Source organism: Oncorhynchus keta, chromosome 25 (assembly GCF_023373465.1).
Source record: "Oncorhynchus keta strain PuntledgeMale-10-30-2019 chromosome 25, Oket_V2, whole genome shotgun sequence".
In the NCBI taxonomy this organism is placed as follows: Eukaryota; Metazoa; Chordata; class Actinopteri; order Salmoniformes; family Salmonidae; genus Oncorhynchus; species Oncorhynchus keta.
Genome location: NC_068445.1, coordinates 35,042,850 through 35,067,746, shown reverse-complemented (window position 1 = coordinate 35,067,746; position 24,897 = coordinate 35,042,850). Strand labels below are relative to the sequence as shown.

At 42.7% G+C, this 24,897-nt stretch overlaps 1 protein-coding gene across 2 annotated transcripts in view; it reads right to left on the bottom strand.

Annotated features, from left to right (window-relative positions):
- Window positions 1–4,299: 4,299 nt before the first annotated feature.
- LOC118382668 (syntaxin-binding protein 1-like) overlaps window positions 4,300–24,897 on the bottom strand; it is a 47,866-nt gene continuing 27,268 nt past the window's right edge. Inside the window, exons 7-20 of one of the 2 annotated variants that reach the window (XM_052479143.1) lie at window positions 24,716–24,864; window positions 24,479–24,563; window positions 23,559–23,689; window positions 18,969–19,076; window positions 18,436–18,496; window positions 18,235–18,300; window positions 11,641–11,721; window positions 9,885–10,023; window positions 9,569–9,678; window positions 9,059–9,163; window positions 8,094–8,179; window positions 7,463–7,617; window positions 6,742–6,867; window positions 4,300–4,505 (exon numbers count right to left, since the gene is read on the bottom strand). In XM_052479143.1, the coding sequence (XP_052335103.1) occupies window positions 6,758–6,867; window positions 7,463–7,617; window positions 8,094–8,179; window positions 9,059–9,163; window positions 9,569–9,678; window positions 9,885–10,023; window positions 11,641–11,721; window positions 18,235–18,300; window positions 18,436–18,496; window positions 18,969–19,076; window positions 23,559–23,689; window positions 24,479–24,563; window positions 24,716–24,864 (1,386 nt within the window). In that variant the 3' untranslated portion in view covers window positions 4,300–4,505; window positions 6,742–6,757. The remainder of the gene's footprint in view (window positions 4,506–6,741; window positions 6,868–7,462; window positions 7,618–8,093; window positions 8,180–9,058; window positions 9,164–9,568; window positions 9,679–9,884; window positions 10,024–11,640; window positions 11,722–18,234; window positions 18,301–18,435; window positions 18,497–18,968; window positions 19,077–23,558; window positions 23,690–24,478; window positions 24,564–24,715; window positions 24,865–24,897) is intronic. The other variant, XM_052479144.1, reaches the window with a different exon arrangement.

The window sequence follows — 24,897 nt, the reverse complement described above, 5'->3', positions numbered from 1 at the left end:
TGTATTGTATTAACTATAGCAGGGGAAGTTGGGCCAATGCCACATCACTTAAGGATTTTTCTTTGCACCAAAACAACGCCAAGAATGGATACATATAATAATTAAGATGAAAAACCCTATGCAGATCTAATGTAGACTATGTACAAGTCTGCTGCATCTTGCTTCTTGTTTCTATACCTTATGTTGCCCAGGAGTAGGCTCAAGCTGTATGGGAAAGACCCTGACTGGATAATGTTTTAGACCTAGCCTGAGAGCCAATCTGTTTGTGCTAGCATGCCAATTCTTTGTCATGCCAATGTTTGGCTTGACAATGACAGCAAAGGAGAATGGAGTTAGCGAGACCAAGCACAGATCTGGGACCAGGCTAATGTTTTAGAGCTTTAGATGTAGCAGCCTATCATACACAGCTGACAGTCTTAGAGGTGTACATTCATAACCTAATGCTTACTGCACTAAAAGATCAGACATATTCCTCAACGCTGAATTGAATAAAGATTTACCAACTCATGTTTTGAATCCTGTTTGCCTGGTTAGGTTGAATATAGCTAGAACATTTCAAAATACATATTTTATTCAGACATTTTCCATTTCATGATACATTGAAACATCCTCAATTAAATGTTCAATTCAATACAACTTTATTTATCCCTTCAGGGACTATGAAGAATATATTGTCACCATCAAAGGGAGGATAGGCAGGTGCATTTCCTGTGTTCTGCTGCAGTCTCTATGGCCTTGAGCTTCCCTCACAGTGCTCCACAGAGAGACTAGTATTATAGTAGCTAGAACACAGGACAGCACATATGACTCTGGGTGTACTGTACTGGTATATTAAGTCAGGTAGGAGTTTTGTCTATGCATTCACTCGTTGACTATGTACGGAGATAATCAGCGGGAAATGTAAATATAGCTGCAACTAGAAGTTGCTTCACTGCTTGAAATCCGGTTGTAGAATGAATAATTGTACTAATGTAGGTCTCTTACCATTCACACAAATATATCGTTGCTTGAAGCAACCCCCATAATATTCAAAAGCTGGAGAAGTACACAACATGACCAAATGTATGTGGACACCTGCTTGTCGAACATCTCATTCCGACATCATGGGCATTAATATGGAGTTGGTCCCCCTTTATCTGCTATAACAGCCTCCAATCTTCTCGGAAGGCTTTCCACTAGATGTTGAACATTGCTGTGGGGACTAGCTTCCATTCAGCCACAAAATAATTAGTGGTGTCGGGCACTGTTGTTGGGCGTTTAGGCCTGGCTCGCAGTCGGCTTTCAAATTTATCCCAAAGGTGTTCCATAGGGTTGAGATCAGGGCTCTGTCCAGGACAATGAAGTTCTTCCACACCAATCTCAACAAACCATTTCTGTATGGACTTCGCTTTGTGCACGGGGGCATTGTTATGCTGAAACAGGAAAGGGCCTTCCCCAAACTGTTGCCACAAATTTAGAAGCATAGAATCATCTAGAATGTCATTGTATGCTGTAGCGTTAAGATTTCCCTTCACTGAAACTAAGGGGCCTAGCCCAAACCATGATAAACAGCCCCAGACCATTATTCCTCCTCCGCCAAACTTTACAGTTGACGCTATGCATTTGGGCAGGTAGCGTTCTCCTGGCATCCGTCAAACCCAGACTGTCGGACTGCCAGATGGTGAAGCGTGATTCATCACTCCAGAGAACGCATTTCCACTGCTCCAGAGTCCAATGGTGGCAAGCTTTACACCACTCCAGCCACTTGGCATTGAGCATTAGGTTGTGTGCGGCTGCTCGGCCATGGAAACCCATTTCATGAAGCTCCCGATGAACAGTTATTGTGCTGTCGTTGTTTCGAGGCAGTTTGAAACTCGGTGGTAAGTGTTGCAACTGAGGACAGATTTTTTTTTAAGCGCCATGCGCTATAGCACTCAACGGTCCCGTTCTGTGAGCTTGTGTGGCCGTTTGCGGCTGAGCCGTTGTTGCTCCTTGATGTTTCCACTTGTTGGAAAGGTGGCATCCTATGACGGTGCCATGTTGAAAGTCACTGAGCTCTTCAGTAAGGCCAATCTACTGCCAATGTTTGTCAATGGAGTGCTCAATTTGATTTACCTGTCAGCAGCGGGTGTGGCTGAAAAAGCCAAATCCACTATTTGAAGGGGTGTCCACATACACTATATATATATATATAGTGTATGTTGGCTCGTCCGGGCTGTCAAAGCAAAGTTCTGGGGGCTGCTATTATGTTTATTAAGCAATATGCCAATGCTTCTCCCCAGTGGTTGTAAATGGTACTGCAATGTTGTTATTATAATTGACATACATTACAATGTTACAGTATTACTATCAAAGTCTTCCAGTTTAGTTCAGAGGACCTAGTACTAAATTATGCACTAGCCTCTCAGACATTTTTCTTGAACCACCCAGATAGTTTGTAACATCAATAGAGGATCAGCAGCAGTCCAATCCATCCATCCCTCAATGACTAAAGTGTTTACTGATATGCATTTCAATCATTTCATGTCATAATGTAACAGACTAAAACATCAGCATTTTCTTTGAAGCAACTTTATTAGAGCTTTAGTACGTGAACGTGTATTGTTTGGGATAAATTACTTCCAAGCATAGAATTCTGATCAAATACACTGGTATTAATATATCTTGAGAAATAAGAGATAGCCCTACTATAGAGTAACAAAATCAACAACAGGTGTAACAACAACAAAGCCAACAAATGAGTTTGCATCATGACAGTGTCAAACGCTGCACTGGAAAGTGGGACAAAAACGAGACTATAGCTTCGACAGGAAGAGGAAATAGCAAATCAAATCAATTCCATACTATTCCTGAACAGAGACTAAATGAAGAGGAATAACTTTCCAATGGTTGATCATCACAGCCCAACTACTGTAACTGTACTGCTAGCTACAGCTCAACTACTGTAACTGTACTGCTAGCTACAGCCCAACTACTGTAACTGTACTGCTAGCTACAGCTCAACTACTGTAACTGTACTGCTAGCTACAGCCCAACTACTGTAACTGTACTGCTAGCTACAGCCAAACTACTGTAACTGTACTGCTAGCTACAGCCCAACTACTGTAACTGTACTGCTAGCTACAGCCCAACTACTGTAACTGTACTGCTAGCTACAGCCCAACTACTGTAACTGTACTGCTAGCTACAGCTACATGAGCACTAGTACAAAGTGGCTTCACATTGGCATTTTCAAAGTCAGAATATTCACCAGGAATAGAAACATTGATACAGTATGGAATATATTCTACAAACTACTGATTGCATTACGAGGAAGATGGTGATGATGTTGGTGATGAAGATGATGTCCAAATTATACAATTGTGAGTTTCAAAAATATTTGTATTTTTGCTCATTGTTCCTGAAACGTTTACAAGCAATGAGATAAAAGCTACATGCTAAACCACTAAAAACAGACCTGGCTTTTCAAATACATTGGTTAAATGCTTGGGAATGTATTTGAGTCAGTTATTTCAGTGTTCAAATACATTCCAAGTGTATTTCCAAGTTCATTCCAATATTCAGCTAGTTGTTTTTTTCAAATAAATGTTATATGAATACTTTTATGAAATGTATTGAAAGGTCTGTTGGAAAGACTGGAATCTTACACAATGATTTGCTTCCTTTTTAAGAAAGTACAACAATGGCATCCTGAGACGGCAGTTTACATCCACTGCTCATATAGTATCAACAGTCATCCATCACAGACTCAATCTCTACTCTTCCCTTCAATCTGACAAACAAATTGAAATGATAGTATTACTATATAGTCATCAGGGTTTATGTACAGTAGGTAAAACATGGTGTTTTTTGGTAGTATGGCTTTAAATTATCTTATTTCATGCTATTAAGAAATTCTATCTGAATACATGACTTTGATATATTTGAAATAGATAAGACAATAAAGAAAATGGCTCTATGTGTAGAGTAGAAGGGGTTTGGTATGGACGGTCCTGAGTAGAATATGGCGGCTGAGGGAGTTTGGTGGTTAGGGGAGTTAGTTAAGAGAAGGACAGCTAGTTAAGAGAAGGACAGCTAGTTAAGAGGAAGACAGCTAGTTAAGAGGAAGACAGCTAGTTAAGAGAAAGACAGCTAGTTAAGAGAAGGACAGCTAGTTAAGAGAAGGACAGCTAGTTAAGAGAGGGACAGCTAGTTAAGAGAGGGACAGCTAGTTAAGGGAAGGACAGCTAGCTAAGAGAGGGACAGCTAGCTAAGAGAGGGACAGCTAGTTAAGAGAAGGACAGCTAGTTAAGAGAGGGACAGATAGCTAGTTAAGAGAGGGACAGATAGCTAGTTAAGAGAGGGACAGATAGCTAGTTAAGAGAGGGACAGATAGCTAGTTAAGAGACAGATAGCTAGTTAAGAGACAGATAGCTAGTTAAGAGAGGGACTGCTACAGCCAGGGGGTTCTGCTTAAACCTCTGCTTGTTTATCCAAGTCTTTGAGAGTTTGAAGAAGGCTTGTAGGGGTGAAGATATTGGTTGATCCTGCAGAGAGAGACGGGGAGAGACAGAGAGAGAGAATTAGAGTAGTTGAATAACTTGGAAATGATCAAATAATTAACATATCATTGAAGACTTGATTCATCTGCTAAATTAAAGTAGAGTAGGCCTTCAGTTCCAAAAGGGAATGATAGACAGAAATACACAGACAGCAGAAATCCCATATAAAGACATGGGTTCAGCTTTTAGTCCAGGAAAGAGTATCATATTCACGGAAATATAAAATCTCTGCATCAGTCACCATGATATGCACAGCAGAAATCGACCATAGGTGCTGCTCCTCTAAACCGTGTCAAACGGCAGACATAAAACGATGGAGGTGCAAACAGGCCCAGTAAAAATAACATGTGAAGAAATGTCTAATTGGCATACAGTGTCTGAGGAAAAATAAATATTCATCCATCCAGTCAATATTAACCCCTCTGTCAAACCTTTGACAAACACTCATACAAGAAGTGCTTCAACAGAGAGTTTGATATTGAATGGATGGACAGAGATATTGTTTTCTCAAAGACTAAATTCTCCACAGAAAAGGGGAGATTTTGACAACTGTCTACATCACAGGAGGCTGGTGGTACCTTCATTGGAGAGAACTGGCTTGTGGTAATGACTGGAGCGGCATCAGTAGAATGGTATCAAATACATTAAACACATGGTTTCCATAGTTTCCAGGTGTTAGATGAAATTCTATTAGCTCCATTCCAGCCTATCATTATGAGCCGTCCTCCCCTCAGCAGCCTCCTGTAGTCTACATGTAGCATACCAAGGACAGATACAGAGAGTGCACACAAGATAAACAGAATAGATGATGACAGCACCACAGACCAAGTATACAATGACACGGAGGGAATAGAGGTGGGAACATGAAACAACCGACTGAACCATGGAACAACATGATGGATCACAGACAGGGGAGTCACAGTGTGGATCCTCATGGGTCCAACCAACAACCATGGAACAACATGATGGATCACAGACAGGGGAGTCACAGTGTGGATCCTCATGGGTCCAACCAACAACCATGGAACAACATGATGGATCACAGACAGGGGAGTCACAGTGTGGCTCCTCATGGGTCCAACCAACAACCATGGAACAACAGGATGGATCACAAAGAGGGGAGTCACAGTGTGGATCCTCATGGGTCCAACCAACAACCATGGAACAACATGATGGATCACAAAGAGGGGAGTCACAGTGTGGATCCTCATGGGTCCAACCAACAACCATGGAACAACATGATGGATCACAGACAGGGGAGTCACAGTGTGGATCCTCATGGGTCCAACCAACAACCATGGAACAACATGATGGATCACAGACAGGGGAGTCACAGTGTGGATCCTCATGGGTCCAACCAACAACCATGGAACAACAGGATGGATCACAAACAGGGGAGTCACAGTGTGGATCCTCATGGGTCCAACCAACAACCATGGAACAACAGGATGGATCACAAAGAGGGGAGTCACAGTGTGGATCCTCATGGGTCCAACCAACAACCATGGAACAACAGGATGGATCACAAAGAGGGGAGTCACAGTGTGGATCCTCATGGGTCCAACGAACAACCATGGAACAACAGGATGGATCACAAAGAGGGGAGTCACAGTGTGGATCCTCATGGGTCCAACCAACAACCATGGAACAACATGATGGATCACAAACAGGGGAGTCACAGTGTGGATCCTCATGGGTCCAACCAACAACCATGGAACAACATGATGGATCACAAACAGGGGAGTCACAGTGTGGATCCTCATGGGTCCAACCAACAACCATGGAACAACATGATGGATCACAAACAGGGGAGTCACAGTGTGGATCCTCATGGGTCCAACCAACAACCATGAAACAACATGATGGATCACAAAGAGGGGAGTCACAGTGTGGATCCTCATGGGTCCAACCAACAACCATGGAACAACATGATGGATCACAAACAGGGGAGTCACAGTGTGGATCCTCATGGGTCCAACCAACAACCATGGAACAACATGATGGATCACAAAGAGGGGAGTCACAGTGTGGATCTCCATGGGTCCAACCAACAACCATGAAACAACAGGATGGAGGAGGGATCCCTATGGGTCCTGGTCAAAAGTAGGAATATGGTTCCATTTGGGACACAACACAGGGGACTAAGAGTCCTGGGCCAGTGGAGGGTACGTGGTGAGAGGAGGCTGAGAGAGGGGCTTCACATCACAACGACCATCTCTACTTTTCAGTGTGTGTTCTCATTCTGCGGGGGTAGGCTCTGGTTCCTCAGGGGCAGCGTTGGGGTCCAGGAAGTCAGGGTGCTGCAGCTCCTTTAGGTATTTGGTGGGAGTGAGCATGTGGGTGGAGCCTATGGAGGGAGTGGGACAAATGCTGCATGCTCATTTCACATTGTATGTCAATAAGTCTGTTTTCTGGGTGTGGTCTTGGGTTCCTCTGAAAGATAAATGTTAATGACAAAAATGGCAGTCCAATAACGAGCAAAAATAACATGGCTATATACAGGGAGTACCAACACAGAGTTGACTGTGTCCTATGTCTGACCCTGCATGGTATCCATTACCTGTTGTCACAACAGCACATATATCCTGTCTCTGATGTTTTCTCAGAAACACATCTGATCTGAGCACACAAAGCAGAATCCATCCAGCAGCAGCTGAGTCAGTCACAGTGGAATAGAACTATAGGATATCAACAGTATATTCCAACGCCTTTCCTAAGTATCGCCATGCCAGGATGATTCAGGATATTTCGATGGAGAAGATATCTCCCTTTTCCCCGAAATATTGTTCTGATTGTACACCCTATGCCTGCTCCCTACTAGGTGTACAATGTATATTCAGGTAGAACGTACATAAAATGGCTACGTGGTGCAACAAGTGCATTCAACGTCAGACGTACAGTTATGACCATGACATTTCACCCCACCCATGCTGCCAACTCACCAATGATGGCCTCCCATTTGCCATTGGCCTGTGTGACTTCGTAGACGCAGCGCATCTCGCTAAAGGTCATGCCTCCGATGATGAAGACGATGACCCGAGGACCATTCTTCATCTCTGTGGGGCCCTTGTTCTTGTGCCAGTTTCCGTACCGGGCACTGTAATGACAGGGCAGGACATTCAAGTAACACTTTAGTGAGCACTTTGGGGCAGAGGTCAGGTCAGATGAAGTAAGGAAGAGCAACAGAGATGCATTGGCTGCTCAGATGTGTAAGAGGAGAGTCAGCATAAGAGAAAGGGTTCAATATCAGTGCTCGTGTGAATATGTCTTTTGTCTTATGCAGATGTATTGACCCAATGGGTGAATAAACTTGGATGGAGATTTCATAGTGTACGTCAATTTCTTGACTACAGCCACTTTCTTGTTGAAAGTCAACAGACATGCAGTTGACATGTTATTGATAGTCTGTTGATAGTTTGTAGTGTAGAACAGATGAACTGTCCAATTAAATATTGAGGCCATCTACTTCTACCTCCACTAGAAGCTAAAATTAATAATTCCAGTAAGTCATTGGAAACTCAGAAGTGACAGACTACAGAGGGGATGTACAATTCATATAGTTTATTTGCATACCTTGATGGCGCGCTGGAGTGGGTGGAGGCAGTTCGTTGGGAGATGTAGGGGTACTGCTTTGGATCCAGTTTGTCCTCAATGGCATCCTGAGGAGAAACAAAACTGGGTCAGTGAACTAACCCTAACCCCATATCCACACCCTAGCTTAATGTCCACACCCTAGCTTCATGTCCACACCCTAGCTCGACCCTAACCCTAGCTTAATGTCCACACCCTAGCTTCATGTCCACACCCTAGCTCGACCCTAACCTTAGCTTCATGTCCACACCCTAGCTTCATGTCCACACCCTAGCTTCATGTCCACACCCTAGCTTCATGTCCACACCCTAGCTCGACCCTAACCCTAGCTTCATGTCCACACCCTAGCTTCATGTCCACACCCTAGCTTCATGTCCACACCCTAGCTCGACCCTAACCCTAGCTTCATGTCCACACCCTAGCTTCATGTCCACACCCTTGCTTCATGTCCACACCCTAGCTCAACCCTAACCCTAGCTTCATGTCCACACCCTAGCTTCATGTCCACACCCTAGCTCAACCCTAACCCTAGCTTCATGTCCACACCCTAGCTTCATGTCCACACCCTAGCTCAACCCTAACCCTAGCTTCATGTCCACACCCTAGCTCAACCCTAACCCTAGCTTCATGTCCACATCCTAGCTTCATGTCCACATCCCAGTTCAACCCTAATCCTAGCTTCATGTCCACATCCCAGTTCAACCCTAATCCTAGCTTCATGTCCACATCCCAGTTCAACCCTAATCCTAGCTTCATGTCCACATCCCAGTTCAACCCTAATCCTAGCTTCATGTCCACATCCCAGTTCAACCCTAATCCTAAAAGCTAGAGACCACTCTTTTCCTGTCAGTCTTAACTTATCCACCCACACTAAACTACTGTAGGATAGACCCTACTTTCTAATCAAATCCAATATATAACAGTTTAGGATAGCAGACTGGACATGCCTCCATGATGTCCTTGATAAGAGGGGTCCATCGGGACAGCTGGTAGGTCTGCTCACTCACTCTCTCCTTCCGGTCAGTCTTCTTCACCTTGCGGGTCGGATTCCCCTAGAAAATGTATCATTATTATTATTTTATTAGGAATGCTGTTCATTACATAAGGACTCTCAAAGTGCTTAGAGTAGATGACTGATGCACTCAAATACTCTTCAGTTGGACACAGACAGCATATAACCACCGAGGATATCTTATTTATGCCACTATTCAAAGATGGATACCCAATCCACATTAAAGTGTTTCTACTCAATTGTGTGAGAGAGTTGTGTGATGGTTCAACAATGGTTCATATTCATTGGAGCACAATGTAGCAAAATGTTTTGCAACAGAAAATAAAAACAGGTGTTTCTTATTGGACAAATGAGTTTGTAGTACCTCCCTGTTCAGTCAGTTTTCTTCCGCTCGGTGCCTAATGAATACAGGTCCTGGTGTTACTATGTTCCTATAGGAGCTAACCTCTGAGATGATGGGCATGCCCATATGGGCCATGTTGGAGATGATGTCACTGTCCTCGGGAGGGATGTTAGCATGCTGGAGGAGCTTACACAGGTTCTCCTCCGAAACACCTGACACATGCACAAACACAGACACATGCACCGAAAACACACACACACACACACACACATACACGCAGAAACATGCACACACCCAGATCAAAGCTTGATGATTAGCTGATGACTTGAATCAGCTGTGTAGTGCTAGGAAACCCTGCATTAGTACATAGTATTGTACATAGTAAACTACACACACAGAAAAGGGATAGATCTCTCACCGTTCTTCATGAAGATATAGAGGAGGATGATGCGAATCTTGTCGAAGACAGTGACGTCTTTGTCCAGCAGGACGGGCACGATGGCCCTCATGGGGTCCTTGATCTTCTCCCCCTCTGCGTCCGTACCCATCGCTAGGTCCTGGGGTAGGGCAAGGGGCAAAGACAGACGGAGGGACGAGGGATTCATTTTATTTTACATTTTTATTTAACCTTTATTTAACTAGGTAAGTCAGTTAAGAGCAAATAGTTATTTACAATGACGGCCTACACCGGCCAAACCCTAACCCGGACGATGCTGGACCAATTGTGCGCCACCCTTTCGGACTCCCAACCCCGAGTAGCGCAGATGGTTAGATATGGTAGTGATGGTTAGATATGGATTAGATGGTTAGATATACACTGAGTTGACAAAACATTAAGAACAACTTCCTAATATTGAGTAGCACCCCCACATTGGCCATTAGAACATCCTCAATTTGTCGGGGCATGGACTCTACAAGGTGTCGAAAGCGTTCCACAGGGATCGTTGTGTATAGTATCATTGTGTATAGTATAGTCTCAGAGTGTATAGTATCATTGTGTATAATATCAGTGTGTATAGTATCATTGTGTATAGTATCAGTGTGTATAGTATCAGTGTGTATAGTATCAGTGTGTATAGTATCATTGTGTATAGTATAGTGTCAGTGTGTATAGTTTCATTGTGTATAGTATCAGTGTGTACAGTATCAGTGTGTACAGTATAGTATCAGTATGTACAGTATAGTATCAGTATGTGTAGTATCATTGTGTTTAGTATGTAGTAGGCCCATGTTGACGCCAATGCTTCCCACAGTTGTGTCAAGTTGTCTGGATGTCGTTTGGGTGGTGGACCATTCTTGATACACACAGGAAACTGTTTAGTGTGCAAAACCCAGCAGAGTTGCAGTTCTTGACACAAAGCGGTTCGCCTGGCACCTACTACCATAAGCCCTACCAAAAGCACATAAATCTTTTGTCTTGCCCATTCACTCTCTGAATGGCACACATACACAATCCATGTCTCAAGGATGAATTATCCTTCTTTAACCTGTCTCCTCCCGTTCATCTACACTGATTGAAGTGGATTTGATGAGTGACATCAACAAGGGATCATACCTTTCACCTGGATTCACCTGTTCAGTGTATGTCATGGAAAGAGCAGGCGTTCTTAATATTTTGTGCACTCAGTGTATACCCGGAGTACCCATTTAATACAAGTGTACTCCAATTCACTGGAGCTCCTACAAATATCATCAAGTTGTACAAGTCCACTCTGTGCCGATTGGTCTCAGTAATCAGCACCTATAAATTCTCTGGCCTTCATTATCAAGCGTCTCATAGTCTTTGGTCTTTGACTCGAGGAGGAGGGTACTGAACATAGACCACAGGTACATTGTGTTACCTGCTCCACACGACAACGATTGTTCACAGTGTCCTGATAGCGGTTCATAGTCTTTGGTCTTTGACTCGAGGAGGAGGGTACTGAACATAGACCACAGGTACATTGTGTTACCTGCTCCACACGACAACGATTGTTCACAGTGCCCTGATAGCGGTTCATAGTCTTTGGTCTTTGACTCGAGGAGGAGGGTACTGAACATAGACCACAGGTACATTGTGTTACCTGCTCCACACGACAACGATTGTTCACAGTGCCCTGATAGCGGTTCATAGTCTTTGGTCTTTGACTCGAGGAGGAGGGTACTGAACATAGACCACAGGTACATTGTGTTACCTGCTCCACGCGACACAGCTTGTCCACAGTGCCCTGATAGCGGTTCATACAGTCCTCAGCCAGGTGGAGGTGGGTGGAGTACTGAAACACAGGGAGAAGTGTACACACGCAGGTGGTCAGCGGTAAAGTCACAAGACTGTAATCGGTTAAGTGTGCATACTATGTCAACATCCCAAATGGCACCCTATTCCTTATATAGTGCGCTACACTTGACCAGGGCCAAAAATGTGTACTATTATAGAGAATAAATAGATAGCCATTTGGGATGCAGACTATACACATGTATCGTATCAGTGTGTATAATATTAGTGTGTATAGTATCATTGTGTATAGTATAGTATCAGTGTGTATATTATCATTGTGTATCGTATCAGTGTGTATAGTATCATTGTGTATAGTATAGTATCATTGTGTATAGTATCAGTGTGTAAAGTATCATTGTGTATAGTGTATTGTATCAGTTTGTATAGTGTCATTGTGTATAGTAGCATTGTTTATAGTATCATTGTGTATAGTATCATTGTTTATAGTATCATAGTGTGTAGTATCATTGCGTATAGTAGCTGTGCGTATAGCATCATTGTGTATAGTATCATTGCGTATAGTAGCCATGCGTATAGTATCATTGTGTATAGCATCATTGTGTATAGTATCATTGTGTGTATAGTAAAGTATCATTGTGTATAGTATCAGTGTGTATAGTATAAGTGTGTATAGTATCATTGTGTAAAGTATAGTATCAGTGAGTATAGTATCAGTGTGTATAGTATCAGTGTGTATAGTATCAGTATGTATAGTATCATTGTGTAAAGTATAGTATCAGTGAGTATAGTATCAGTGTGTATAGTATCAGTGTGTATAGTATCAGTATGTATAGTATCATTGCTGAAGCCATAGAATCGCGTAGATTTCAGGGGAGTCAACTCATTCCATGGAGGGCCTAGTGTCTGCTGGTTATTAGTTTTTCCTTTCAATTAAGACCCAGACAACCAGGTGAGGGGAGTTCCTTACTAATCAATTACCTTAATTCATCAATCAAGTACAAGGGAGGAGCAAAAATATGTTACAGCTGCCTGGGGGAACAGTTGATATACGTCACAGCTGCCTGAGGGAACAGTTGATATACATCACAGCTGCCTGGGGGAACAGTTGATATATATCACAGCTGCCTGGGGGAACAGTTGATATACATCACAGCTGCCTGGGGGAACAGTTGATATATATCACAGCTGCCTGGGGGAACAGTTGATATACATCACAGCAGCCTGAGGGAACAGTTGATATACATCACAGCTGCCTGAGGGAACAGTTGATATACGTCACAGCTGCCTGGGGGAACAGTTGATATACGTCACAGCTGCCTGGGGGAACAGTTGATATACGTCACAGCTGCCTGGGGAACAGTTGATATACATCACAGCAGCCTGGGGGAACAGTTGATATACGTCACAGCTGCCTGAGGGAACAGTTGATATACATCACAGCTGCCTGGGGGAACAGTTGATATACATCACAGCTGCCTGGGGGAACAGTTGATATACATCACAGCTGCCTGAGGGAACAGTTGATATACGTCACAGCTGCCTGGGGAACAGTTGATATACATCACAGCTGCCTGGGGAACAGTTGATATACATCACAGCTGCCTGGGGGGAACAGTTGATATACATCACAGCAGCCTGAGGGAACAGTTGATATACATCACAGCTGCCTGGGGGAACAGTTGATATACGTCACAGCTGCCTGGGGGAACAGTTGATATACGTCACAGCTGCCTGGGGAACAGTTGATATACATCACAGCTGCCTGGGGAACAGTTGATATACATCACAGCTGCCTGAGGGAACAGTTGATATACATCACAGCTGCCTGAGGGAACAGTTGATATACGTCACAGCTGCCTGGGGAACAGTTGATATACATCACAGCTGCCTGATATATATCACAGCTGCCTGGGGAACAGTTGATATACGTCACAGCTGCCTGGGGGAACAGTTGATATCACAGCTCACAGCTGCCTGGGGGAACAGTTGATATACGTCACAGCTGCCTGGGGAACAGTTGATATACATCACAGCTGCCTGGGGAACAGTTGATATACATCACAGCTGCCTGAGGGAACAGTTGATATACATCACAGCTGCCTGAGGGAACAGTTGATATACATCACAGCTGCCTGGGGGAACAGTTGATATACGTCACAGCTGCCTGAGGAACAGTTGATATACATCACAGCTGCCTGGGGTTGAACAGTTGATATACGTCACAGCTGCCTGGGGGAACAGTTGATATACATCACAGCTGCCTGGGAACAGTTGATATACGTCACAGCTGCCTGAGGGAACAGTTGATATACATCACAGCTGCCTGGGGATACAGTTGATATACGTCACAGCTGCCTGAGGGAACAGTTGATATACATCACAGCTGCCTGAGGGAACAGTTGATATACGTCACAGCTGCCTGAGGGAACAGTTGATATACATCACAGCTGACTGAGGGAACAGTTGATATACATCACAGCTGCCTGAGGGAACAGTTGATATACGTCACAGCTGCCTGAGGATACAGTTGATATACGTCACAGCTGCCTGAGGGAACAGTTGATATACATCACAGCTGCCTGAGGGAACAGTTGATATACGTCACAGCTGCCTGGGGGAACAGTTGATATACATCACAGCTGACTGAGGGAACAGTTGATATACGTCACAGCTGCCTGGGGGAACAGTTGATATACGTCACAGCTGCCTGAGGGATAAGTTGATATACATCACAGCTGCCTGGGGAACAGTTGATATACAGTTGATATACATCACAGCACAGCTGGGGGAACAGTTGCCACAGCTGCCTGGGGGAACAGTTGATATACATCACAGCTGCCTGGGGGAACAGTTGATATACATCACAGCTGCCTGGGGGAACAGTTGATATACATCACAGCTGCCTGAGGGATAAGTTGATATACGTCACAGCTGCCTGGGGGAACAGTTGATATACATCACAGCTGCCTGGGGGAACAGTTGATATACGTCACAGCTGCCTGGGGGAACAGTTGATATACATCACAGCTGCCTGGGGGAACAGTTGATATACATCACAGCTGCCTGAGGGATAAGTTGATATACGTCACAGCTGCCTGGGGGGAACAGTTGATATACGTCACAGCTGCCTGGGGGAACAGTTGATATACGTCACAGCTGCCTGGGGGAACAGTTGATATACGTCACAGCTGCCTGGGGAACAGTTGATATACGTCACAGCTGCCTGAGGGAACAGTTGATATACGTCACAGCTGCCTGAGGGAACAGTTGATATACGTCACAGCTGCCTGAGGGAACAGTTGATATACATCACAGCTGCCTGGGGGAACAGTTGATATACATCACAGCTGCCTGAGGGAACAGTTGATATACATCACAGCTGCCTGGGGGAACAGTTGATATACGTCACAGCTGCCTGAGGGAACAGTTGATATACATCACAGCTGCCTGGGGGAACAGTTGATATACGTCACAGCTGCCTGAGGGAACAGTTGATATACATCACAGCTAGCTGGGGGAACAGTTGATATACGTCACAGCTGCCTGGGGGAACAGTTGATATACATCACAGCTGCCTGAGGGAACAGTTGATATACATCACAGCTGCCTGAGGGAACAGTTGATATACGTCACAGCTGCCTGAGGGATAAGTTGATATACGTCACAGCTGCCTGGGGGAACAGTTGATATACATCACAGCTGCCTGGGGGAACAGTTGATATACGTCACAGCTGCCTGGGGGAACAGTTGATATACATCACAGCTGCCTGGGGGAACAGTTGATATACATCACAGCTGCCTGAGGGATAAGTTGATATACGTCACAGCTGCCTGGGGGAACAGTTGATATACGTCACAGCTGCCTGGGGGAACAGTTGATATACGTCACAGCTGCCTGGGGGAACAGTTGATATACATCACAGCTGCCTGGGGGAACAGTTGATATACATCACAGCTGCCTGAGGGAACAGTTGATATACGTCACAGCTGCCTGAGGGGAACAGTTGATATACATCACAGCTGCCTGGGGAACAGTTGATATACATCACAGCTGCCTGGGGAACAGTTGATATACATCACAGCTGCCTGAGGAACAGTTGATATACATCACAGCTGCCTGAGGGAACAGTTGATATACATCACAGCTGCCTGGGGAACAGTTGATATACAGCTGCCTGACAGTATATACGTCACAGCTGCCTGGGGGAACAGTTGATATACGTCACAGCTGCCTGGGGAACAGTTGATATACATCACAGCTGCCTGGGGGAACAGTTGATATACGTCACAGCTGCCTGGGGAACAGTTGATATACATCACAGCTGACTGAGGGAACAGTTGATATACATCACAGCTGCCTGAGGGAACAGTTGATATACGTCACAGCTGCCTGAGGGAACAGTTGATATACATCACAGCTGCCTGGGGAACAGTTGATATACATCACAGCTGCCTGCCTCACAGCTGACTGGGGAACAGTTGATATACGTCACAGCTGCCTGGGGAACAGTTGATATACATCACAGCTGCCTGGGGAACAGTTGATATACGTCACAGCTGCCTGAGTTGATATACTGCCTGAGGGAACAGTTGATATACATCACAGCTGCCTGGGGGAACAGTTGATATACGTCACAGCTGCCTGAGGGAACAGTTGATATACATCACAGCTGCCTGGGGGAACAGTTGATATACATCACAGCTGCCTGGGGGAACAGTTGATATACATCACAGCTGCTGGGGGAACAGTTGATATACGTCACAGCTGCCTGGGGGAACAGTTGATATACATCACAGCTGCCTGAGGGATAAGTTGATATACGTCACAGCTGCCTGGGGGAACAGTTGATATACATCACAGCTGCCTGGGGGAACAGTTGATATACGTCACAGCTGCCTGGGGGAACAGTTGATATACATCACAGCTGCCTGGGGGAACAGTTGATATACATCACAGCTGCCTGAGGGATAAGGCTGCCTGGGGGACTTGAAACAGTTGATATACATCACAGCTGCCTGAGGGAACAGTTGATATACATCACAGCTGCCTGAGGGAACAGTTGATATACGTCACAGCTGCCTGAGGGAACAGTTGATATACATCACAGCTGCCTGAGGGAACAGTTGATATACATCACAGCTGCCTGGGGGAACAGTTGATATACATCACAGCTGCCTGGGGGAACAGTTGATATACGTCACAGCTGCCTGGGGGAACAGTTGATATACATCACAGCTGCCTGAGGGAACAGTTGATATACATCACAGCTGCCTGAGGGAACAGTTGATATACATCACAGCTGCCTGAGGGAACAGTTGATATACATCACAGCTGCCTGAGGGAACAGTTGATATACATCACAGCTGCCTGAGGGAACAGTTGATATACATCACAGCTGCCTGAGGGAACAGTTGATATACATCACAGCTGCCTGAGGGAACAGTTGATATACGTCACAGCTGCCTGAGGGATAAGTTGATATACGTCACAGCTGCCTGAGGGAACAGTTGATATACATCACAGCTGCCTGGGGGAACAGTTGATATACATCACAGCTGCCTGAGGGAACAGTTGATATACATCACAGCTGCCTGAGGGAACAGTTGATATACATCACAGCTGCCTGAGGAACAGTTGATATACATCACAGCTGCCTGAGGGAACAGTTGATATACGTCACAGCTGCCTGAGGGATATATACATCACAGCTGCCTGAGTTGATATACATCACAGCTGCCTGAGGGAACAGTTGATATACATCACAGCTGGGGGAACAGTTGATATACATCACAGCTGCCTGGGGGAACAGTTGATATACATCACAGCTGCCTGAGGGAACAGTCTGGGGAACAGTTGATATACGTCACAGCTGCCTGGGGGAACAGTTGATATACATCACAGCTGCCTGAGGGATAAGTTGATATACGTCACAGCTGCCTGGGGGAACAGTGTATATACATCACAGCTGCCTGGGGGAACAGTTGATATACGTCACAGCTGCCTGGGGGAACAGTTGATGTACATCACAGCTGCCTGGGGGAACAGTTGATATACATCACAGCTGCCTGAGGGATAAGTTGATATACGTCACAGCTGCCTGGGGGAACAGTTGATATACGTCACAGCTGCCTGGGGGAACAGTTGATATACATCACAGCTTCCTGGGGGAACAGTGGATATATCTGTCCTCGTGCTCCTAGACCTTAGTGGTGCTTTTGATACCATCGATCACCACATTATTTTGGAGAGATTGGAAACCCAAATTGGTCTACACGGACAAGTTCTGGCCTGGTTTAGATCTTATCTGTCGGAAAGATATCAGTTTGTCTCTGTGAATGGCTTGTCCTCTGACAAATCAACTGTACATTTCGGTGTTCCTCAAGGTTCCGTTTTAGGACCACTATTTTTTTCACTATATATTTTACCTCTTGGGGGATGTCATTCGAAAACATAATGTTAACTTTCACTGCGTCTTTTCTATCTTTTTTTGTTGTCTACAATGTATTCTGTGACAGGACATGCATCAACACACTCTTAAGACACACTTACCTTGCTCAGCTCTTTCTGATACTGGGGCATCTTCTTCAGCATCTGAGCCAAGTCTTTCATTGTGGTCTGAAACAAACCCAGAACATCACATCACTGTTAGACACACACAGCAGCCAATACAATACAGGGGGTAAAGGACTCATCTCAAGTCAATAATGCAGTACTGTAGGACTAATACAGACTGAAATTAGAGTACAGTACCTTCTCTCCTGTGTTCATCTTTTTTGTGGATGAGAATTCTTTCAGAGAACGGGTCACAGCCCTGTTTGAATGTATGTGCGAAAGAGAGGGAGGGAGGGGTGGGGGGAGAGGGCGAGAAAGAGATTGTGAGAGCGATAGATTAATTAAAGAATGATGCACGCTTATGTCTGTGTGTGTGCTTTCTCGTTATACATGTATATATATATATATGTATGTAAAGTGACTGTTCCACTGGATGTCATAAGGTGAATGCACCAATTTGTAAGTCGCTCTGGATAAGAGCGTCTGCTAAATGACTTAAATGTAAATGTAAATGTATATATATATGACACACACACACAGGAAGGTAAGGGAAAGAGAGATATATGTGTGTGTGTGTGTGTGTGTGTGTGTGTGTGTGTGTGTGTGTGTGTGTGTGTGTGTGTGTGTGTGTGTGTGTGTGTGTGTGTGTGTGTGTGTGTGTGTGTGTGTGTGTGTGTGTGTGTGTGTGTGTGTACCAAGGAGCATCCTATTTGTATTTGTTAGAGACTCACGTGGTGACTTCTGCAATGTGCTTGTGTCTGAGACTCATCCACAGATCATCGTCCTCATCCAGCAACACCGCCTTCTCCTTGACCTCCCCCATCCCGCTGGTGTCATACCTGACACAAACACACACACACACACACACACACACACACACACACACACACACACACACACACACACACACACACACACACACACACACACACACACACACACACACACACACACACACACACACACACACACACACACACACCACACACACACAGAAAGGTAAGGGAAAGAGAGACGACAAAGGGAGAGATGAGCGAGAGAGATGAGAAAGAGGTGAGCGAGAGAAATGAGAAAGAGGTGAGAGAGATGAGAATGAGAGAGGTTCGAGAGAGAGACATGAGAGAGAGGTGAGAGAGAGCGATGAGAAAGAGCCGTCCATAACAGCAAACAGATATGCTCAAATGTTGATTTAGAATTCAAACCAAACAAGAAACTACAGTATAGGATGACTTCCTAACAAAATAAGAGATGGACCTAAAGATATGCTGCCAGGCATAGATATAATTTATTTCACTTAGGGATCGATATCCTTTAAATCACCTAATGTATGGATAGTTCACATTGTTCACTAGTGTTCACATATATATCCTAGTGTTCACACATATATATCCTATTGTTCACATATATATCCTAGTGTTCACATTTAGATCCTATTGTTCACATATATATCCTAGTGTTCACATATATATCCTAGTGTTCACATATATATCCTAGTGTTCACATATATATCCTAGTGTTCACATATATATCCTAGTGTTCACATATATATCCTAGTGTTCACATATATATCCTAGTGTTCACATATATATCCTAGTGTTCACATATATATCCTAGTGTTCACATATATATCCTAGTGTTCACATATATATCCTAGTGTTCACATATATATCCTATTGTTCACATATATATCCTATTGTTCACATATATATCCTAGTGTTCACATATATATCCTAGTGTTCACATATATATCCTAGTGTTCACATATATATCCTAGTGTTCACATATATATCCTAGTGTTCACATATATATCCTAGTGTTCACATTTAGATCCTAGTGTTCACATATATATCCTAGTGTTCACATATATATCCTAGTGTTCACATATATATCCTAGTGTTCACATATATATCCTAGTGTTCACATATATATCCTAGTGTTCACATATATATCCTAGTGTTCACATATATATCCTAGTGTTCACATATATATCCTAGTGTTCACATATATATCCTAGTGTTCACATAGAGATCCTAGTGTTCACATATATATCCTAGTGTTCACATATATATCCTAGTGTTCACATATATATCCTAGTGTTCACATATATATCCTATTGTTCACATATATATCCTAGTGTTCACATTTAGATCCTATTGTTCACATATATATCCTAGTGTTCACATATATATCCTAGTGTTCACATAGAGATCCTAGTGTTCACATATATATCCTAGTGTTCACATATATATCCTAGTGTTCACATATATATCCTATTGTTCACATATATATCCTAGTGTTCACATATATATCCTATTGTTCACATAGAGATCCTAGTGTTCACATATATATCCTATTGTTCACATTTAGATCCTATTGTTCACATATATATCCTAGTGTTCACATATATATCCTATTGTTCACATATATATCCTAGTGTTCACATTTAGATCCTAGTGTTCACATATATATCCTATTGTTCACATATATATCCTAGTGTTCACATATATATCCTAGTGTTCACATATATATCCTATTGTTCACATTTAGATCCTATTGTTCACATATATATCCTAGTGTTCACATATATATCCTATTGTTCACATATATATCCTAGTGTTCACATTTAGATCCTAGTGTTCACATATATATCCTATTGTTCACATTTAGATCCTATTGTTCACATATATATCCTAGTGTTCACATTTAGATCCTATTGTTCACATAGAGATCCTAGTGTTCACATATATATCCTAGTGTTCACATTTAGATCCTATTGTTCACATATAGATCCTATTGTTCACATATATATCCTAGTGTTCACATATATATCCTATTGTTCACATATATATCCTAGTGTTCACATTTAGATCCTAGTGTTCACATATATATCCTATTGTTCACATATAGATCCTATTGTTCACATATATATCCTAGTGTTCACATTTAGATCCTAGTGTTCACATATATATCCTAGTGTTCACATTTAGATCCTATTGTTCACATATATATCCTATTGTTCACATTTAGATCCTATTGTTCACATATATATCCTAGTGTTCACATATATATCCTAGTGTTCACATATATATCCTAGTGTTCACATATATATCCTAGTGTTCACATATATATCCTAGTGTTCACATATATATCCTAGTGTTCACATTTAGATCCTATTGTTCACATATATATCCTAGTGTTCACATTTAGATCCTAGTGTTCACATATATATCCTAGTGTTCACATTTAGATCCTATTGTTCACATATATATCCTATTGTTCACATTTAGATCCTATTGTTCACATATATATCCTAGTGTTCACATATATATCCTAGTGTTCACATTTATATCCTATTGTTCACATATATATCCTATTGTTCACATATATATCCTAGTGTTCACATTTAGATCCTATTGTTCACATATATATCCTATTGTTCACATATATATCCTAGTGTTCACATATATATCCTATTGTTCACATATAGATCCTAGTGTTCACATATATATCCTAGTGTTCACATTTAGATCCTAGTGTTCACATATATATCCTAGTGTTCACATATATATCCTAGTGTTCACATATATATCCTAGTGTTCACATATATATCCTAGTGTTCACATTTAGATCCTATTGTTCACATATATATCCTATTGTTCACATATATATCCTATTGTTCACATATATATCCTAGTGTTCACATTTAGATCCTATTGTTCACATTTAGATCCTATTGTTCACATATATATCCTAGTGTTCACATTTAGATCCTATTGTTCACATATATATCCTAGTGTTCACATTTAGATCCTAGTGTTCACATATATATCCTAGTGTTCACATTTAGATCCTATTGTTCACATATATATCCTAGTGTTCACATTTAGATCCTATTGTTCACATATATATCCTAGTGTTCACATTTAGATCCTAGTGTTCACATTTAGATCCTATTGTTCACATATATATCCTAGTGTTCACATTTAGATCCTATTGTTCACATATATATCCTAGTGTTCACATTTAGATCCTATTGTTCACATATATATCCTAGTGTTCACATTTAGATCCTATTGTTCACATATATATCCTAGTGTTCACATTTAGATCCTATTGTTCACATTTAGATCCTATTGTTCACATAGAGATCCTATTGTTCACATATGGATATATATCCTCTTGTTCCACATAGATCCTATTGTTCACATAGAGACAGAGATCTTATTGTTCACATATGGATAAATATCCTATTGTTCCATATATATCCTGTTGTTCACATGTAGATAGAGATCCTATTGTTCACATAGAGACAGAGATCTTATTGTTCACATGTAGATAGAGATCCTATTGTTTACATAGAGATAGATATCCTATTGTTCACATAGAGATCCTATCGCTCACATAGAGATCCTATTGTTCACATAGAGACAGAGATCTTATTGTTCACATGTAGATAGAGATCCTATTGTTTACATAGAGATAGATATCCTATTGTTCACATAGAGATCCTATCGCTCACATAGAGATCCTATCGTTCACATAGAGATAGATATGCTATTGTTCACATAGAGATAGAGATGCTATTGTTCACATAGAGATAGATATGCTATTCTTCACATAGAGATAGAGACCCTATTGTTCACATAGAGATAGAGACCCTATTGTTCACATAGAGATAGAGATTCTATTGTTCACATAGAGATAGAGATGCTATTGTTCAAATAGAGATAGAGATGCTATTGTTCAAATAGAGATAGAGATGCTATTGTTCACATAGAGATAGAGATGCTATTGTTCACATAGAGATAGAGATGCTATTGTTCACATAGAGATAGATATGCTATTCTTCACATAGAGATAGAGACCCTATTGTTCACAGAGATAGAGACCCTATTGTTCACATAGAGATAGAGATTCTATTGTTCACATAGAGATAGAGATGCTATTGTTCAAATAGAGATAGAGATGCTATTGTTCAAATAGAGATAGAGATGCTATTGTTCACATAGAGATAGAGATGCTATTGTTCACATAGAGATAGAGATGCTATTGTTCACATAGAGATAGAGATGCTATTGTTCACATAGAGATAGAGATGCTATTGTTCACATATAGATCCTATTATTTACACAGAGATCCTATTGTTCCATACAGATCCTATTGTTCACATAGAGATCCTATTGTTCACATAGAGATCCTATTGTTCCATATAGTTAACATGGAGAAAGAGATCCTATATGTTCTATTTCATTTTGTGGTGCCATGAACCCCTTGCTCGGCTGTGCCTGTGTGCCTGTGTGCCTGTGTGTGTGTGTGTTTACTTGTAGACGTCGTTCTCGATGCCCAGCAGGTCATAGCCCATAGCTTGGAGGGTGAGTTCATGGAGGATGGGAGAGACCGGGTCAAAGCCTCGGTCCAGAATCAAGAGCTGGGAGCGAGACTTGTCAGGACCCTAAGCAGGGAGGAGAGAAAGAGGGGAAATATAAACTGACAAAGACAAAAGGCTGGACAATGAGGTTGATAATAATATGTTTCTATAATATAATATATGCCATTGAGCAGATGCTTTGATCCAAAGCAACTTACAGTCATGCGTGTACCCATCTTACGTATGGGGGGCCCCCAGGAATCGAACTCACAACCCTGGCGTTGCAAACGCCATGCTCTACCAACTGAACCGTACCACTGTTCCATGTGCCAGTGGTATGTGTGTTTACATTATGATTCGACTACACTATTACAGTTTCATACATAACCTCCAAAATGTTCCAACAACTGTAGATTCTACAATAGGTATTCCATTATTTTGCCTGTGCATGCTACATTGGTTTTACGTAATGACGTGTTTCAATGTAACCTAAAGGACAAGACACACCATGCCAGCTGGTGGCTATCCTATCGCCTCAGACCTGAACATCGGACATCATGTCTATATGTTGAATGGCCACCGTTAGTTGACACCCAGCAGGGGATCGCTAACACAACCTGCTGTTTTTACCATTCACTGGCTCAGTGTGTTTTATAAGGCCCTGTCCCAGTGAAATCATTATGGTTGGTTGGCTTTAGGGTTGAGGTCAATTCCATTTCAATTCCAGTCAATTCAGGCAGCACACTGAAATTACAAGACTAATCTCACCAATGTTTTTCAATGAGGAAAATGTGGAACTGTGTTTACTATCTGAATTGACTGGAATTAAAATGGAATTGACTCCTACCCTGGTTGTCTGCTCTCCTGCCTCACCTCTCCCATGGTGGGGTTGTCTGCCTTGTAGCCGTCCAGCTTGTCCTGCAGGAGCTGAGCCAGAGTGGTACAGTCTTTATACTCCCTGAGTCAAGTAGACAACAGACAGGCTCTTAGCTTTCCAACAGACAACAGTCTATACAGGTGTTAGACACGATAGGACTTAAACGCTGTGTATCAGTGCAATAGAAAGCCTAGTGACTGATAGTGCTTCCTCTCTCCCTCTCTCTCTCTCACCCTCTGTATCTGACGCCAGGGTATTCCTTCAGGGTATTGCAGAGAGTGGCGATCTGCTCAGCACAGCGCTCCAACATGTTGTGCTTAATGTCAGCCTTGTAGGGGCTGTAGAAGTCCTGGAAGGCATCTGTCTTGTCCAGGGAAAACACCTAGACACACGGACATAAGACAGATAAGAGGGA